Source organism: Diabrotica undecimpunctata, chromosome 6 (genome assembly GCF_040954645.1).
Source record: "Diabrotica undecimpunctata isolate CICGRU chromosome 6, icDiaUnde3, whole genome shotgun sequence".
Classification (NCBI taxonomy): domain Eukaryota; kingdom Metazoa; phylum Arthropoda; class Insecta; order Coleoptera; family Chrysomelidae; genus Diabrotica; species Diabrotica undecimpunctata.
Window position 1 is genome coordinate 101,596,643 of NC_092808.1, and position 20,297 is coordinate 101,616,939.

General features: G+C 32.4%; 1 protein-coding gene across 1 annotated transcript in view; it reads right to left on the reverse strand.

The window, feature by feature from the left end:
- Ipp (inositol polyphosphate 1-phosphatase) overlaps positions 1 to 16,807 on the reverse strand; it is a 35,124-nt gene extending 18,317 nt beyond the window's left edge. Inside the window, exons 1-3 of the mRNA XM_072535010.1 lie at positions 16,440 to 16,807; positions 7,498 to 7,698; positions 3,949 to 4,216 (exon numbers count right to left, since the gene is read on the reverse strand). Coding sequence (XP_072391111.1) covers positions 3,949 to 4,216; positions 7,498 to 7,698 — 469 coding nt within the window. The 5' untranslated portion in view covers positions 16,440 to 16,807. The remainder of the gene's footprint in view (positions 1 to 3,948; positions 4,217 to 7,497; positions 7,699 to 16,439) is intronic.
- Between the last annotated feature and the right edge of the window lie 3,490 nt (positions 16,808 to 20,297).

The window sequence follows — 20,297 nt, forward strand, 5'->3', positions numbered from 1 at the left end:
CTACCTTATCACAACATATTTCCAGTAGGATGGTGGATTCTACAAAAGGACTTATGGGGCCGAAATAGACAACCCCAGAAATTGGAAACTTGTTATAGAAAAATTCGAACCACAAGCCCTACAATTAAAAAAGTCATTGTCTTAGTTCCATCCTGTTCATGATCTGGGGTCATAAGAAAGGTTAATTCACAATTTTCTTAAGTCTGGAAATAGAAAACTATAAACAAATTGCATTTTTAGATATTTTAGAGGAACGAAGACCCAACCAAAAACCTGTGTACATAGTACATCGAAAACTAACACACAATAATAATAATAATAATAATAATAATTTCGCACTGTGCTCACAGACCAAGCTGTAGCACATAATAGACCAGATCTCGTGCGAATTAATAAATTAACGAGACAAACAACACTAATCGATGTGACGATACCTAACAACAATAATCTGCGTGTTAAGTACAACGAGATCTGGAAATACAAATAAGGAAAGAATGGAGAATGAAAAGTACTCAGACGACACCTATTATTCTTTCTACTACTGGAGTCATTCCGAAGAACCTCCTAGAAAACCTAAAAAAGCTGGATCTAAATGAACGTGTATATAAGATCATGCAGAAAGCTGTGCTACTTTCGACGTCCAGATGCATGCGAAAATTTTTGGGAGATACACCAACATACCAAAGGTAGTTATATTGGCTTTGACATGTAGTATATATTTATATGTATACATTTAATATATATATATATATATATATATATATATATATATATATATATATATATATATATCGAGAAAAGGAGTACGACCATCAATCCAATATAAATTAAGGATCACTCAGAAGAGTGGTGGGTTTTTTTCGGTCAAAAGGTGGAGAAAAAGACAAAGTTGATGGCTACTTCATCTATTTATTGAAGACGTTTCGCTTTCTTAATCAGAAAGCATCATCAGTTCATCTAAAAAGAACAATATGAAAAAACCACACAAGCATATATACATATATACATGTATGTATACATTTAAAAATATATATAGAAGGTACTGTTAAAATGTTGTATTTTTTTTAAATATTGTCGACATAAATGCCTAAGTATATGGTAAATTAAAAATGTACTGATTTATCCTTTTCTGAGAGACAAACACTCTTGTAGCATTCACAGCACTCCCCAAAGATCTATATTGAAGGCCAAGTGAGAATAAACAATTGCATAATAAATATTCAATACCTGTTTCACTTTAAGAAAACTTTTTAATTGCAATATTGCGTAATAACTACTATTTATTCTTTTGCAAACAGCTCATGTTACTATCAAGATACAAACCTAAAAAATTGGTTGAAGTTGTAGAATGAACCAAGCTATCGTTTACTTTTACGAAAAAACTGCTAACTTGCATTTGATCCATAGCAGAATTGCATGCTTGTGGTTTTTTTAACATTAACAATTAAAGCATTTTTTTTACACCACTCTGTAAAATCTTCTGATATAGCATTCAGTTGAACAGTTAATTCCTCGACACTTGAAGCAGATGTAGCAATAGTTGTGTCATATGCATACATAAATATGTTATTAGAACTGAAATATCTAGACATACCATTATAGTATAGGAATATTAATCGCCCCAATATTGAACCCTGAGGAACCCCAATATTAATATCACCATAATCTGATCGTAAGTCACTAAGTTTAACGAGGATCTTCCTAGAATGTAAATAAAATGACAGCCATAATGAGAACTGATCCCTAAAACCAAGATTTTTTAACTTCTTTATAGCAACTTTTACGTTTATGGTATCAAATGCTTTTGAGAGATCAAAGAAACACACAGGCCGTTAACTGAACAACAACTCGAATTATTACCATAGGCAAAACGGAGAAATTATAAAAGCATTAACGAATCGTGTAACTCGAATATATAAACCTGAATATTTGGGTAAAAAAAATCAATAAAAGGCGGATTAGAATATTACAGATATATTTAAAGTATACCTAACATATCGAACGTTAACAAATCAAACGATATATACGCAAAAAAAATTAACCACAATATCGACACGGGAATTAAAAGGCAAGCCACGGATTCAGATTCAGTATAAATATATAAAACAAGATATTATTATTAAATCTAATAAAAGGATTAGACGGCACGTTAAGCTCAAACGCAGTTTATTCGGGACGACGATAACTCCTAGCGCCATCTACCAACTGACATTTCAACCTACTAAGGCAACGATGTAATATACTAAGGATGGAACATATAAATAAATATTTGCTTTCAAAGTAGCTGATAACAATGGCCGGCTTTTGTTTCCGGAATGTCACTACCACTGATATGACTGGATGCAAAACATTAAAAATTTAATGAATTTATTGATTTACCGAAAAGATTACATTAAATTGTTGACTTAACATATAATGTTACCTGTTTAACATTAAAATATCGGAATAATTATGTTCAAATTAATCGCCTGTCAAATTTACGTAAGATATTGTAGACTGGTAATGTGATGTCAGTTCCGTCGTTGATTAGCTACATATAAAAATATCAACATGTTCCATCCTTAGTATATTACATCTTTGTACTAGGTCTTAATGAAGCATATTTTGTTCTTAAAACGATACAAATGATTTATTGCTAATTATTTCTACAAATTGATAATTCAAATATCCTTACTCGAAAATTTTATTATTTCATCAGTAATTAATTTTTTCGAAAAATGACCAAACATATTTTTTTATATTTACTTGGTTTATATGCAAGAAATTTATTATGTTAAATTCTTTGTTGATCCTAAAATTTTGGCTGAGAATATGGTGAGACCTAAAAAGTATAATATAAAACTCAAACTTTACCAACAAACGACTTGCCAAACTCGAGCTACGCTGGTTTTCGCAAGACAACTTTACGCAAAAGTTAAGTGATTCTTGGAAAGTGACTTATTTGTTATGAAAGTTGTACAACAGACTAAAATATCATTTCAACCTAATGAGAGTTCAAATATCTAGGCATCACATTACCTAGCTACGGAAATCTTGAAACTGAAGTGGAAGATCAAGTGAATAGAGCAAACAGAGCCGCAGGCTGCCTAAATGAAACAATATGGAGAAATTTAAATATTGGGAAAGAAACGAAAGGCAGAATTTACTAAACAGTCATCAGACCAATAATGATATACGCGGCAGAAACAAGACATGACACAGAGAGGACAAAAAGGATGTTAGAAACAGCAGAGATGAAAACACTTAAAAATATATGGTAAGACACTATGGGACAGAGCTAGAAGTACAGATATACGACGTAGATACAAGGTAGAGAACATCAAGAACTGGGTAAGAAATAGAAGAGTAGAATGTAACGATCATATAAGCCAAAGTACAACAAATAGAGTAGTAAAGACGGCAAGAGGCGGTTCCCCAATAGGAAGACGAGCAGTAGGAAGACCACGAAAACGATGGAATGACAACTTACTGGAGGAACATTGAAAAACAGACAGAGTCATGTCTATATAAAAAGAAAAAGAACAAGAAGAAGAACCTAATGAGTTAAACGATACGGAAGATTTATTGCTTATTTATTCTACAAATAATTCACCTGAAAAAAATTGGGGCAGTCATAAAAAATTGAGTGGAATAACTGTAGATGACAATTGATTGGATCCCCCGTCGCATGGCAACGGGTAAAATCACTAGTACTAGTATAAGGATCTTAATTAATTTAACGGTCTTACTTATTGTGTCGATAAAGGTAGTTAAAATATTTCTCAAATGTTCTATCCTATTCCTATTTTGTATGAGTATCCCGCTATGTTAACAAACAATTATTCATATCAACGTACTTATTGAAAATTTACCGACAATTACCTAGAAAAATAACAGGAAAATTTGAAATTCAAGGATTCAATAACAAATGTTAAAAATAAATAATTAAAGATTGTATAAATATCTTACCTATTGGATCAATCCATATACCCAATTCTTCATAGTTGACATTAAATTCTGTTTCAGGTACATCAGTTTTAATGTGCTCAATATCTAAGTCTCTATGAACTTCTGCTGCTAGCAACGTGGCTGCTAAGTGATCTCCATTTAATACAATTTCTAATAGACTTGATGTTTCTTCCTCGCTAGGTTTTACTTCTACACATATTTTTTCTCCTAATTTGTTTTTAAATACGTTATTTTCTTCTCCTTTTATATTAGCTGATAATTCTTTAAACTAAAAAATGTATGAAAATTTTTAGTAAAACAAAAATATCCTATGTTAAAATACTAGCTAAACCTTATGTAAGGGTGGAATGAACATATTAGCAGAGTGGAAGAAAGGAGAATGATGAGAATCGCTATAGATATATCGCCAACGGGACGAAGAAGTATAGGTCGACCCCGAAGAAGATGAAGCGACAATCTGGCGAAGAAGATGAAGCAGGCTAAGAAAAATAAATGGGTATTTATTTTAAAAAAAGATCCGCCCAATATTTAAAAATAAATGTAAAAAATTATTAATATAATAGCAGTTTTATTAAAAATAGGATATTCCTAAGAAAATATCCTCTTATATTACATTAATTAACATTTATTTCATTAATATTGTTCTGAAGCTATTTTCTTGTGGCATTTTAAATTAATTACTATTTAAATGGGAATAAGCCACAATTAAAGGTTAAAATACGTTTATTGACGTTTCAATTTCCACTTCGGAAATCGTTCTCAAAAGTAGATAAAAAAATAAAAGATTTCAGAAGTGGAAATTGAAACGTCAATAAACGTATTTTAACCTTTAACCTTTAACCTTTAACAGTGCCCAATTTATGGCTACATAATCTCATTTTCTTAGCAACGTCAGTCATTCTTCCGTACGATTGTCTTTTTTTTTGTTTGTCTTCCATTTCACCGACTTAACGAAACCGTTGATTGAATAACCCAAATTGATTGGGATATTCGATATTCAATCAACGACGAAACTCAATAATTAGTTACTACAATTTGGTCACAAACAATCTGAATGTTCTATTCTAAATTTTTATCACAATCATGTGTACCGTTCCGATAAGTATTTCTGTGAATCTAATAATAAACCAGAGTAAAAAACATCAAAAGTTTACCGACGCGATGACTAATATACCGCCGGTAATGGACTACTTAAGTCTGACGTTACAATGGGCGGGGTTTTAAAACCTTTCCAAACATTTCTACATTGGTTTTTTTAATTGTTTGAAGAATAAATAAGGACTTTATGTTATGAAAATTCATTCTGTTCGATTGGTATTATTTATTTGTTCTTCGTGAATTTGTGAGGTACGAATATCAGATATAAAATTAGATGTTTGTTTACTCTGAATGTTCAAGGTTATCTTATTGTATGATTAAAGTTTTGATTAGTCTGAATTTAGGCATGAAAAATTATGTTCCGGACAAATACTGAACCTCACAGAATTTACAGAGATTGGTTTGAAAAACAAGCAAATAACTGGAGTCGCACAGTTGACCTAACAAGTGCCTACGATATCGTGAACCACAAAAAACTAGAAAAAATAAATAAGATAACACTCTGAATTACCGTAAACTGCTGAACTCTGAAATTCGTAGAGTCTCTACTACAGGAGATTCTAGATTATAGTATAAGAATGAAAAGCAAACGCAAAAATAAACAAAACGGGTGTGGCAGTCCAGTGGGACTGCCGGTGGAAGTTACACTTCTATACACGCATTCGCCGTTACAAATTTATTTGGGAGTCAATCTGCACAATCATTACATATGTAATGCTATAGGTAAGACATAGCAGAAGGAGAAACAGAATTAATAACAACGTACTAACAATTAATAAACAACTTTTGATCTGTAATAGGAGTATAGTAAATGAAGGATTGAATCAATATTTTAATGAAAATATATATTTTTAATTTCATATATGTATGAAAGGAGTTGAATGCAAAAATTTTTTTTTACACATACTCTGCAGTAAAATTTATTGTTTATTTTGTTATTAATATAATAATACAATACAAATTAAAATGCAATATTCATAAGTATTTAAAAATGACAATAATATACATAACTTTTCTACTTACGCATATATGTAATATACCATGTAATAATATTAATAAAAAAGTCCTCCCCGTCTGGGAATCGAACCCCGGTCTCCCGCGTGACAGGCGGGGATACTGACTACTATATTACCGAGGACATGACACAAACGTATTTCAAAATTGACAGTTCTGGGTCATACAGTGATTTATTGAGATTATTATTTTGAAATACAAAGGACTAATATAATTATGAACATTTAATAAATAATACAAAACATATCACATAAATAATAATATTAATAAATATTTTATTATATATATAATATTATATGTATATATATATATCTTTATATAATATATATAATTTATATATAATAAATTATATATACAAAAGGAACATTTTTATATTCGAGAGAGGAAGAGAGAGAAAATATATCTTCTGTCTCTAACTTACTCATTATCTTACATATGTAATGATTTCACAGATTCACTCCCGTACAAATTTCCAACGTGGAGCGCGCGTATAGAAGTATAACTTCAAAAATAAGAAAAGAAGATTATTTCCCCAGTTCTCTTCAATATATACACAAATGAATAACCAATAACAAAGGGTACAATACACTACCTATATTCTGACAACCTGGCTATAATGGTAAGCGCTTTCTTATAAGTACTCACAATGTAATATGAAAATTGCAAGTAACATGGGACAACAAGATCTTGTAATATGAAGACAAACTTAAGTACCTCGGAGTAACTTTGGACAGGTCGTTAACAAATAAGCATCATTGTCATAATGTAAGACAAAAAATCGCCATCAAAAACACTTTACTAAGGCAATTGGCTGGAACTTACTGGGGCACTTGCCCTGACACTTTAAGAAAAACTGCACAGGCAACATGTTTTTTCATGGGAAAGTACGCGTGCACAGTTTGGGACCGATCGGTCTACCTAAAAGGTTAATATTGCCTAAAATGAAACATACAGGATAATAACCGGATGTATGACACTTACCCCACTCAACCTTCTATAGAAATGGTAGGTTTTGCACTACTGTTAACAGCTGTTAAAGATATACAAAAGTTTAAACAAAACTTCGATGTCCGTTACCCATTATACAACGCGAACAGGAAATAACTTAAGGTTAAAATCCAGAAAAAGTGTTCTGCATTGAGTGACGACCCGTCAGAAAACTAACCTACACGTCAAGAAGAGGGACCCTCGGGTATTAGTCAAGATTTCAAGATGTGGACCACTTTAAACCGTATATGAATTAAATGAAGTGGAACCCAAAAACATCTAATGGTGCCTTTTGAGAATGTGAAGAGCAACAAAATATTCTTTTTTATCCCAAGTGGTCTTTAACCTGCACCTTGGACAATCTAAAGTTGGTCAGCAATGCTGCAATAGAAGGGTCTCATTACTGGGTCGAAAACTTCAACTAAAAATACAATAACGTGACATACTTACTTGTTTTCCAATATCATGTTTAACCATTTCTTGTATAAGTACATCTGCTAATGTTTTAAAATCTTCTACAAACCGGGGATTAGCTTCAGCTGTCGTCTTTTTCTGAACTAATAACTCAAACAAATGTCCATCTCGTCTACATACTCTAGCTATATTTGCAGCCTTTTCAGAAACAACTACAAGGGCGCGAAGTAAATCCATCTAAAATATGGAATTCAAAATTATTATAGATACATTTCTTTGCCCATAAAGATATAAGCATATTTTATTATAACTATTATAGAGACTGGAATATATGCAACAGAAAAGAGACCGAATATGCGCTTATATATGCACAAAATTGGCGCTAATATGTAAAAATTTTTAAAGAATATGCATAATAAGAGTATATGCAAATATGTAGACGTTAATTATAGTATTGTTTATAAATTTTCCATTTCAAAACCAATTCATATAATGATAATAAAATTTAAAATGTCGTATTTTTATATAGATTAAAACTGCAGTAAGTAATGTTAACATTTATTTATTGTAATATATACAATATAAAAATATTTTTAAAAATACAGTAATCATAATATGTACCTATCGTCATTCCGTCTTTACAACCCTACATGGGTCCTAGCCTACTTAAGAATTTCTCTCCAGTCGTTTTGGGTCTTTCCCTTCTTTTCTGACCAATAGGTCTATCAAGGAGCGTTTTTTCTAGCTGTTCTAGTTTTTTGTTCCATCCGCATTACGTGCTTTATTCACCTCAGGCGTCCTATCGATATGTTTTACGATATTAGGTTCCTGGTATATTCTATAAAGTTCGAAGTTGTATCGTTTTCTCCACACTCCATTGTCATTCACTGCTCCATAGATTCCCATACTTTTCTTTTGAAACATTTCAACATATTTTCATTATTTTTTGTTAGAGTCTAGGTCTCTGAAGCATATGTTAGGACTGGGCGTATTATTGTTTTGTAGAGTTTGATTTTTGTACTTCTCGATATAATTGTGGATTTAAGGGGGATATTGAGCTCAAAATAGCATCTGTTGGCTGTATAAATTCAGCGGTTTATCTCTGCAGTAATATTATTTTCAGTGTTCCCAAGTATACAAATTCGTTCACTACTTCGATGAAATCGTTTTCTATAACGAGAGGTCGTAGGATTTGTGGTTGCGTGCTTATTTTCATATACTTCGTTTTGTTGGTGTTTACTATTAAACTCATTTTTGTAGCTAATTCTTTTAATGCTACAAACGCCTCTCGTACAGCGTTTTCCGTTCTCCCAACAATATTGACATCATCAGCGTAGGCCAGGATTTGCACTGATTTATTATCTAATGAACCAGTGGTTGTGATTTGTGGCATATGTATTACCTTTTCCATAGCCATATTGAACAGTATACAGGAGAGAGGGTCTCCCTGGTGCAGCCCGTTCCTCAGGATAGGACAGGTTCCCCCTGAATTCGTACTCTACATTCAACTTTTTCAAGAGTTAGTTTTGTTAAATTTGCCCGCTGATTTGGTATTCATAGCTCTTTCATTGCTTTTAATATTTCTCTTCTATTCACAGACTCGTAAGCTGTTTTGTTGTCTATAAATATGTGATAAGTATTAATGCCATATTCCAGTGTTTTTTCCAAAATTTGTTCCAGGGTTGCAATCTGATGAATTGTCGATTTACCACCTCTGAAACCAGCCTGGTATTTTTCTACTACCCGTTCTGCATATGGTGCCATACGGTGACATTATCATTCAATCTTCGCTTATCCACTGCTGGACATAGATCTCTCTCATAATTTTCCATCTATTTCGATTTTGTGCCTCTTACATCCAATTCCTATGACAATGTTTTAGATCGTCAGTCCAACATGTTGGTGGACGACCTCTGCTTCGGTAGGCATCATATCTTGGTCTCCATTCCAGTATCCGCTTTGTCCATCTATTATCTTTCTTTCGAGCCACGTGACCTGCCCAGTTCCATTTCAGTGTTGCTACTCTCTCTTCTGCATCAGCCACTCCTGTTCTTTGTCGTAGCTGGCGATTTGGGATCTTGTCTCGTAGTGAAACACCCAACGTAGCACGCTCCATCGCCCTTTGACACACACGGATCTTTTGAACTGTTCTCCTTGTCATGGTCAACGTTTCCGCACCGTAAGTTAACAATGGCAAAACACACTGATTAAATGTTTTTCTTTTAAGGCATATTGGTATATCAGACGAGTTAAAAATATGGTTCAGCTTGCCGAAGACTGTCCAAGTCAGTCTTATACAACGGAGAAGCTCAACGGTTTGGTTATCTTTTCCTATGCGAATCTCATGACCTAGGTATTTATAGGCCATTACCTGGTCTATGGATCTTATTCCTACGCATATATCTTCGCTGACTACAAGATTTGTCATCATCTGGGTTTTAGATATATTTATATTCAATTCCCCTTCTAGCGAGAAAAGGTAGAGCTGATTTAAAAGTTCTTTGGCCTCATCTATCCTATCAGCTATTAGTACAATACCATCTGCAAACCTTAGATGGCTAAGCTTTTCTCCGTTTATGTTTATGCCTTTGTCGGTCAGTTTTGCACTTTTACATATATATTCCAAAAGCTTAGTGTCGAATGCCTTTTCATAGTCGACAAATATTAAAGCTAGTGGTTTATTATATTCAGTGCATTTTTCTATAAGATTTTTTATTACCAGTAGGTGATCGTTTGTTCCATGGCCTTTTCTAAAACCCGCCTGTTCTATGCGCTGATAAAATTCCAATTTATTTTCTAGTCGTTTCGTAATTATTTTTGTAAATAGTTTATAAATATGTGAAAGTAGACTTATGGGCCTGTAATTCCTGAGGTCGGTAGCATCCCCTTTTTTATGAAGTATGATAATTTCTGCGTTATACCACTGGGTTGGTGTTATTGCTTCCTTCAAACATCTAGTGAATAGTTTGTCAAGGACCTGCCATAATCTTTTCCAGCCACTTTCAAGGCATCTGCCACTATTTCATCGCCTCCGGGGGACTTATTGTTTTTCATTTCTTGCACTGACCTTCGAACTTCATTGGGTGTTACGTCCGGTAAAATATCAGATCCCTGATTGATTATCTTTGGTAATGATCCACTCCGGTTACATTGCTGTTCTTTGTATAGTTGTCTATAAAAACTCTCTATCGTGTTCATAATTTGAACTCTATCCCTGTTTGCCCCTGTTCATTTCTTAATTTGTGGACGTTTTTTCTTCCAATGGACATGCTCTGTCTGAGTACTTTCTAGCTTTTGTTTTCTTCTATTACTCTTTACGGTGACATACTACTATGGAAAATATTTTATACGTTGCGTTTAGAAGCGTAATTTCTCTGTGGTTAGATCATTCAAAGATATCTCTTTTTGTGTATAGTGCAAAGTATTCCAATATTCCAATCGTTAAGGAGGGATTTCTGTGTCAATAGTTCTTTTATAAGCTGCTGTAATGTCGTTATGGTCTCATAGCCACCTTCTTTATGTAGTTCAGTTGGGAGATTATCTGTTCTGGGTGATTTGTTTCTGTCTAGTTTTTTAACTGATCTTTAACTTCAAGAATCGTTGGTGGTTCCTCTTATATGTCTACCATATGTACTTATAGTAGATAGAAAATTTCACAAACTAGTGTTATTATTATCATAACAATTGACAATAATTTGTATATTTTTTTTAATTTTGCAATTAAAATATTATCCTTTTTATCTGCATATAAATGTTTACCATGGTTACAACAGCAAAATTACTAAGATGTAGTGGAAGATCAAGTGAATAGAGCAAACAGAGCCTCAGGCTGCCTGAATAAAACAATATGGATAAATCAGACCAATAATGACATTAGCGACAGTAATACGACCTGACACAGAGAGGACAAAAAGGATGTTAGAAACAGCAGAAATGAAAACACGTCTTTGCATAATTTTGTTTTTTGTTTGGAAACCTTTCTTCTCAAAATGTATTTCCTTATAGAATTGTTTTATATTTTTCAGAATTTATTTACATATAGAATTTTTCTGTTCATGTTCTTCTAGGCTTTAAATCTTTTCTTTATTTTGTTTCTTCTTTGCAAATCTTAGGTATTTTTTTGATTTTCGCTTACTTGCAATATATTCCTCTTGGTTTTTTCTGCACTGTTGATTATTATCATCTATATATCATTATTTTAAGCCTAGCTTGATTTTTTGTTCCATTAGCCTCTGACAGTAATTGTCATACCATCTTTTTTGGTTAGGTTCTTTGGTTTCACTCACTACTTTCTTTGCAGCTGTTATAACTGCTTCTTTTAAAACCCTTCATTTATCTACGATGTTCCTGACCTGATTTTGATTTACTTTATTACATTGTTCAATTATGTTTTCTATTTTCGTTTCATATCTGGCTCTTTTTTCATCATTAGTGGCCAATATATCTATCTAAAGCATATTTTTTTTTTCACCTTATTCTTTCCTTGGCGTTCATTTTTTGTTTATATTTAATTATCACAAGGTGGTGATCGGAATTGCTGTCTGCTCCTCTGTGACTTCTCACACTGGAAATGTCTAGACCATGTCTTGCTTCCACTAAGACGTAGTCGATTTGATTTCTTGTTTTCATATCTGGAGAAACCCATGTTTCTTTGTGGATATTTTTGTGTGGAAATATTGTACTGCTTATTACCATTTTTTGTCTGCTGCGAAATCTATAATTCTCTGCCCGTTTTTGTTACTTATTTTATGCAGGCTATGTATACCTATTGGTCCCTGATATAATTCCTCTCTTCTAATGCTTGCGTTTAAATTTTCTAAAATTAATTTAACGCTATAATTGTTTATCTTTGAAACTTCTTGGTCTAATTTATCATAAAAATTATCCTTTTCTTCTGCTTCTTTGTCCTCTGTACTAGCGTGCACGTTAATGAGATTTATATCAAAGAAACGTTCCTTTCATTTTCAGAATAGCTATCCTTTCGTTAATGTTTACGTCCGGTCCCACCAACGTGATCTAAGTAAAATCTTGCCTAAGTTTTGCTTATTCAAAAAAATTTCTTAGTTGTAATTTCCGTTCCACCATACAAGTTTTTACTTAACTTAACTAAGAAAAAACTTAAGTTCTCAGAAATACCAACTTTGCAAAATTGTCAGAAATTCTTAAATTGTACACTCGTTAATAATACAGAAACAACAAAAAAAGAAGAAAAAGAAGAACATGTGTGTCATTTTTGATGCTGTCTTTAATTCAACGTCATTTCAATATTTATTGTTATTGTAAATTAGTAATTTTAAAGTAAAACTTTTTAGCGCGTGCTTGTATCTTTTATTTATTATGGAACCTATCCCCCCTTGTCCACCACGTGAATTATCGTGACATATTGGGTATTTTCCGTATACCCAGATGTCTTCGTTCTTTTATCTCATTTCTTGCAATGCTGCTAAAATATCTATTTTGTAGATTTTTATTTGATCAGGTTTTTGGTTTTGTAGTTCTCCTATTTCTTCTAATATTCCTATATTCCACGTTCCAATTAAAATTTTTGCACTTTTCTTATTTTTCTTCTTCCTATTGTACTTATTCATATTTTTAGTTGTTTTATTCTGTTTACTAGTCTCTGCAGTACATTCACTCTTTTTGTCACCAGTGTTGGACCTTTCTGTTTTAGGGCTATTTATGGTACTTTGCTTTTTAGCGTTAATTTGGCTAAAGCTTGGAAAAGTCTCTGATATAATTTCATAAGAGAACTGATGATAATGGTCATGTTTAATACTTTTAGCTCCAGTGGCGGATACACGGAGGGGGGAATAGTAAAATACCCACCTCCAAGAAGGTCCAAAATTAAAGAAAGCCTATTATTTATGTCTTTTGTGTAGTTTTGGTTTATCTTTTTTTATGTCTTGAGGTTGGTATTTCATTGGAAGTTCCCATCTCCAAGTTGAAAGTTTCCCTCCGAAGGCAAATGTCTAGATCCGCCACTGCTTAGCTCTGTTTTTGCCCTGATTTTTTCTGACATTACAATTATGAGGAATTATGCATTGATTTATTATTGCAGTTTGATCGTTTTTCTGGCCTACCTTTGTGACTCTATTATCTTTACCCTTATCCTTAAGATTAAAGTCAACATTAATATTAAAAACAAAATCAAAATTATAAAAAGTTCTCAAAAAAATCATGATTATTTCTCTTAACATAACTATAACTATTTCTACCTTCAACGCAGATGCCGTCGCCATAATTCTTAATCACCGGCAGAGTATTACAAGTAATTATGGGATCAGAAATAAGTGCCCCCAGAAAAAAACTTAAAAAGAGTCTGCTACAAGGCGCGGTACTAGCACCACTGCTTTTAGCCTTTCCATCGCAGACATGCCAATAACATCAACAAAGTTTGCCTATGTCGATGACTGGGCTTTATTAACGTAAATAAAATCCTTAGAAGAAGCTGAAGAGATTCTGACGGAAAACCTAGAAGTAATAGGAGGTTACTTTCAACGCCTCTAAAACCCAAGTAACCTGCTTCCACCTAAACAACAATTTGGCTTTAGAATACTTAACGTTCACTTTGATAATACCCGACTCAATCATAATAAACACCAAAAATGCCTAGGCGTTACTTTGGATAAAACTTAAAGCTTTAGAGAACATTTAAGTACAGTTGCTGAGAAGCTAAAAACCAGACATAATATCATTTAGAAACTCTGCGGCATAGCAAGTGGAGCACTGATATCCACATTCAGGCCTTCAGGCTTAGATTTTGTTTATTCTGTAACTGAATATTGCGCACCAATATGGATCGATAGTGCTCAGTTCAATAGATTGATGTTCAGCTAAAAACACCATAAGAATGATGGCTAAAGTTATCAAATCCACACCAACCCATTGGCTACCAGTGATGAGCGACATTCTACTACCTCACCACTGACGACTTAATCTTCTAACCATGCATACTTTGTATGCGGACAACTATTACACCAGTGGAGCTTTCTCATTTGAATTTGAATCACTAGAATGATAGACTCATCTGGTTGGTACTGTCAGAATAAATCGCTGATAATAAGCTGAATTCAAAAAAAGTTGTGTCACAAAAGCTTATGAAAGGTGACATTAAAAAAAATAATACGGAAATACAAAAGCCAGCAGCTGTAGTGAGTTATAACAAATCAAAAAGTTTCATTGATTTTTCAGATCAACTAAAAGCTTATTCAAACTGTGTAAAAAGACGCAATAAGTGGTACAGAAAATTGGCCCTTAAGCTAATATTTAGTGGAGGTCTAGTAAATTTATTTCTAGTATTCAAATTAGTAACAGGAAATACAATTCAAATTACTGAATATAGAGAACAACTCGCTAGTTCACTTATGTCTTGGAAACGGTTGTACCACTCGCAAATGAGGAGTGAAAAACACATAAATTAGTACTTAAATAAATATTGTAGTGTTGTTTGTTATGCAAACCTAAAAAAACTTAAGAAAGACTTACTACCATGAACAAATGTTGACGATCAAAATGGCGGTGCAAAGGGTGTAATAATAATTATTGTGTACAGTGTTTTTTCTAAGATCATAACGTGACCAAAAGGAGTGACAATTAATTTATTCTTGTTTAAAGACTTTTTCCAGTATGTTAGTTTATTAATGAATGTGTTTTCTTTTGATCTATCCAATAAATATTTTTTTCTTTAGTGCGATCATTTTTTTACTTTACCCTATCATAAATTCGTATTCAAAACTAACCTTAGGACGGCCCTTTATTCTGTGACATTCACTTAGCATTGTACCGTGAGTCCTGACGACCTACACGCCTGTTTAATAAAATTTGTTATATGGCATCAATACAGTGTCCCGCCGGAACAAAGTGTAAAAACGACGTGGCATACCTGTAATCTCACACCGTCCTCAACGTGTTAACTTGTTTATTGTATATTTTAATCTCATAAGTGTGTCGAAATGCCATAAAAGCTAAATAAATAAAATGGATTCGGCACTATCAACTCACGAAAACCGTAAATCAGAAAAAAGAACAAGTAAATCTAAATGATATATGCTACAATAACAACAGATATAAGGAAAAGCGTGAGAAAAATAGAACAACAAGGAAATAGAGCAAATAAAACCGCAGGAGATCTGAGTGATACAATATGACAGAACAAAATTATAGAAAACAAGGTAACATCAAAATTTAAAACAAAACAGTTATTAGGTAAATAATGGTGGAAACCGTAGGAATGAAAATCATCAAACGAATTGTTGAAAACACGCTAAACAGGAATTTATCTAGAAGCATTCACATAAGACTTATAGCCTACATGAAAGAAGACGAAGAAAATAAATATTTTTATTTGCCTGTTATATCTTAAAATAAAATAAACATGTGTCACACATTGTTTAGACGCTAAAAACAAAACACAACGATTATTTAGAAAACATTGTTTTTCTAAAATTTTCAATAGAAAATTATTTACCACATTTAAAATAAAAAATGAAAAATATATATTAAATGCGTGCTTATATTAGACAGCAAAATATTATTGTATTCATCCTGTATAGATAACGATAAATTAATGGCAAAAATGGCAATCAACCGGAAATATTTATTGACCAGTAGGTATAATGGTTCTGTATTTAATTTAGAAACATTTATTTTAAGTATGGTGTATACATAACTAACCTAACCAATACATGTTTTTATTTTAAGAATTGGTATATACACACCTAATAAAAAAATAAAAATAAATTAAGATTAGTATTATTATAAACAGCAAAGCAGATAACTAGAGATGTGTGTAATAGTAAAACTAAAATATTGCTGCAATAATAATATATATATATATATATATATATATATATATATATATATATATATATATATATATATATATATATATATATATATATATATATATATATAATATATTATAATATTTAATCTAGATATTTGATAGTTTTGATTTTACTGTAAAATATATTGCCTACCTCTTCAATCGATCTATATTGAGGGTGCCAACACCAAAGAAGAATATACACTAAAAATAGATTGTTTTTGGTAGCTTATCACTTTTTCCATTCAGCTGATATCATACCACAAACCGCTTCATTATACGTAGACTTCCAATGACGCAAATAAATCAATTATATTTCTAATTCCATTATAAAAACCATTTTAATCGTAGAACGGACGAAGCAGCACGTATTTATTGATTTTACATCTAGAACTGTTGGCCTTTGCGTTTCAGCTGTGGATATAAAACGTTTTTAGCGCGTACTTTTCAAATAATGTAGAGTTAAGTTTGATTCAATCAAGGACTTCACTGTTACGCTTTATTTTAAAGTCTCGTCGAATGACTTGTTTTACAAGTGTATATATACATACATTAATAACACATTTTTGTTTATGCTATGACGTAAGTTACTCATCAAGATTAATGAGGTAGATACGAGTGTTGTACAAAAATTTTACTACGATAATAAAACATAATTTTTATACCAAGTGACATAGAAAATAGAAATCGGAACACCTATGATAAATTATTAAATTTTGAAAACATTTTGTACAATTATACAGAGTAGCAAAATAAGAAGAATAAGATATGCTATGGGAACTAGGAGGCAGTTTTTGCGTTAAATATCCTATTATAAACATGCCGTGATCAAAGAAAATATGTCTTTGGACGCTTTGTGGATTTCGAAATGGCAGTCAATAAAGTACAGCATGTAAAATTTATGCAGATCCTAAAAAATAGAAGAATAGATGATAAGGATATTCGTATCATTAAGAATCTGACGAAATATCGACGCAACGAGAAGTCAGACAAGGTTGAATTTTGTCCCTAACATTGTTCGATGTTTACTCGGACTATTTATTTAACCTCCGAATGGTAACGTACGGTCTCTTACACCGACGTATTAGATTTTTCTCGCTAAAACCCAAATGCGCAATATTTAGTCTTGAAAAATCTGTTGCCAAATGCGGATAGTTCATATGTTATTTGACCCGACAGTGTGAGAGACCGAAGTCATCATTTGTGTTATACTCAATGGTAAGTTTTTGTCGTGTTTGGTACATAGTAAGTTTAAATAATAGACATTTAATTTTAGAAATTGTATATGAATATGGATTACGAGGTAGCAACAACTTTTTGACAAAATTGTTGCTAATTCCGAACCGAATCAGAAGATGACGCAAGTTTGCAAGAGAATCGTTTAGAAGTTCTAGAATTTGATACTAATTCGGAGCATTTCTGTGATGAAGAATATGTCGAAATTCATGTATCAGTAAAATGGAACTGGCCAATGGTAATTTTTTACAGTTCTTTGAATGTCGTTGGAATAAATTCCTACATTATATAAAAATCGAATACAAACACACGCATTCCTAGATGAAAGTTTTTGGAAGCCATTGTATCACCTTATTAATGAACATATTCACAGACGAGCTCTAGAACAAAATTCGTATGAGGTTAGCCGAAATTTGTGGCATGCGTACAAGAAATCAACCTATCCAGAGTAATTTGTGTGGAAGGTGTAAGTTCTGCAGTAGTAAGAACAACCGAAAAACTTGGTTTCGTTGGGGGCAGTGTGGCAAATATAATGTGTTTGGAACGTTTAACCGGAATATGTAGAGTATGTGTGCACTGAAAAAGAAAACGAGGAAAAAAACTGAGAATAATTTCAGTTTATGCCGGATATTTGTTGAAGATTTGAATTTTTTTTTTCATTTCATCATTTCAACCCTTGTCGATATCGTGAGTATATTGCAAAAACTGACCAAGTAAATTCTTATCGATTTTTAGTTTTTCAATCCAAGTCACTCGGAAGTAGTAACCGAATACCTGGAAAAATTCCCAATTCCAAATATAAGGTGCGATGCCGCAACACACGACAAATGTCTATGTCTCGGTATGCGTAACAATAGACTGGAAGAATGATCATGTTAACTTGGTCACTTGGTCACAAAAAAAAACAAAATTGATTAATTGCAACTCTTGTAAATTCAAATGCTACCTTAGTTTTAATGATGATTTCAGAAACCAATTATGCTCGGAATTTTGGAGATTAGACTATAATCGTCAAAAAGATTATATTTCTTTTGACGATTCCAAAGAACCTACTTGTAGAAGAGGTCGTAATGAAACAGGTGCTCTCAAAACTACAAGTAGGTACTATCGTTTCCTAAAACAAGGTAAAAAAATTCGAGATTTCAAGAATTTTTTTCTACGCACTTTGTGTATAAGACACGGGCCAGTGGATAAGGCATTTTCTGGAGCAAATGACATAGGAATATTTGCAGCTAACGACAAACGTGGCAAAAGGAACCGGCTAATAAAACCAAACCTGATATTATAGCTTCAATCAAAGCTCATATGCAAAGTTTTCCAACCATGACATTTCACTCCTCCAGATTATCAACTAAACGACATATTTAGATTCTAATTTATCTTTCCTAAAAATGTACGAAGTATATGTTGAATATGCAATAAAACGGGAAAGGAATATGCATCTCAAATAACGTACCGCTGCATTTTTGGTACCAACTTTAATTTGTCTTTTTGTAAGCCTAAAACGGATCATGCCTAGCCTACATGAACTACTTGAAGACAAAAGCTGCAGATTTAGAAGAAAAATATCAGGACCACATTAAAAGACAAGACGAAGCAAATTTAGCAAAAAAATCAGACAAAGAGTGAACAATCACTGATAATATTTTTTTAAGTGTCACGTTTGATTTACAAAGCGTTCTGCAAATATCTTCTTCATATGCCTCAGCAATGTATTACAGTAGAAAGCTGTCCACGTATAATCTCACAATTTACGAAGCAGCTAGTCAAAAAGTCCACTGCTACACATGGACAGAAATTAATGGTCAAAGGAACAGTTCTGAAATAGGTATATGCCTGCTTAAGGTCATAAAATCTCTGCCTCAAATATTACCGAAATAAGTTTATTCTCTGATACCTGTATCGGTCAAAACGGAAATCAGTTTATTGCAGCATTATTACTATTTATCGTACAAAGCAGCAATTTAAATATTATACAGCATAGTTTTTTAGATTCGGGGCATTCGTATATGGAAGTAGATTCTATGCACAGTTTCCATACAAAATGCTAGAATGAATGTTCCAGTATACACTATGCAGGATTGGTTGCACGCTCCAAAAGAGGCCGAAACAAAAAAAGTGATCCATATAACGTACAGGATTTAAGGTATAATCATTTTCTTGATATAAAGACTATTACGTTAGGAATGTCCCACGATTAATTTTCGCAAGAGACTCCGGGTTCGAAAAATACAAAATTAAATTTCTATTACAAAAAATTACTTTTGTATTAAAATACACAAATGTGACTTAAAGTTTTATTTAATTCAGTTTCTTTCGGTAGTACAAATTCGACTCAACTAACCCTAACTATGTACACAAAACAAACTGAAGATCTAATAAAAAATTGAGTCAACAGCAAAATTTTTTCTCCGTACAATATGTGCTATCTGCTATCTCTAAATATAAGAGTTGTAAATGAATGTTTGATGGAATTTATTTGCAAAAGTAAGCTTAATATTTAACTGTAATTAGAATCCTAACCTCTGTTTTATCCCATTTGTTATTACCTTCTAACCCCTACAAGACATTTCTTACCCCTAAAGAAATGTCTTGATGGGTCCCTAGACGAGAAACGAGTGTCCATGTTTTATCTCTAACCTATCCTTAATAATAATTTTAATGCTTAAAATTTGTGATGCTACTTAAGTTTGAGAAATTTGAGTTTAAGTTTTTTAAGAAATTTATATTATCTTTTTATTCTTTCTGGGTAGAAAATTTTCATGTTGTGACTGGC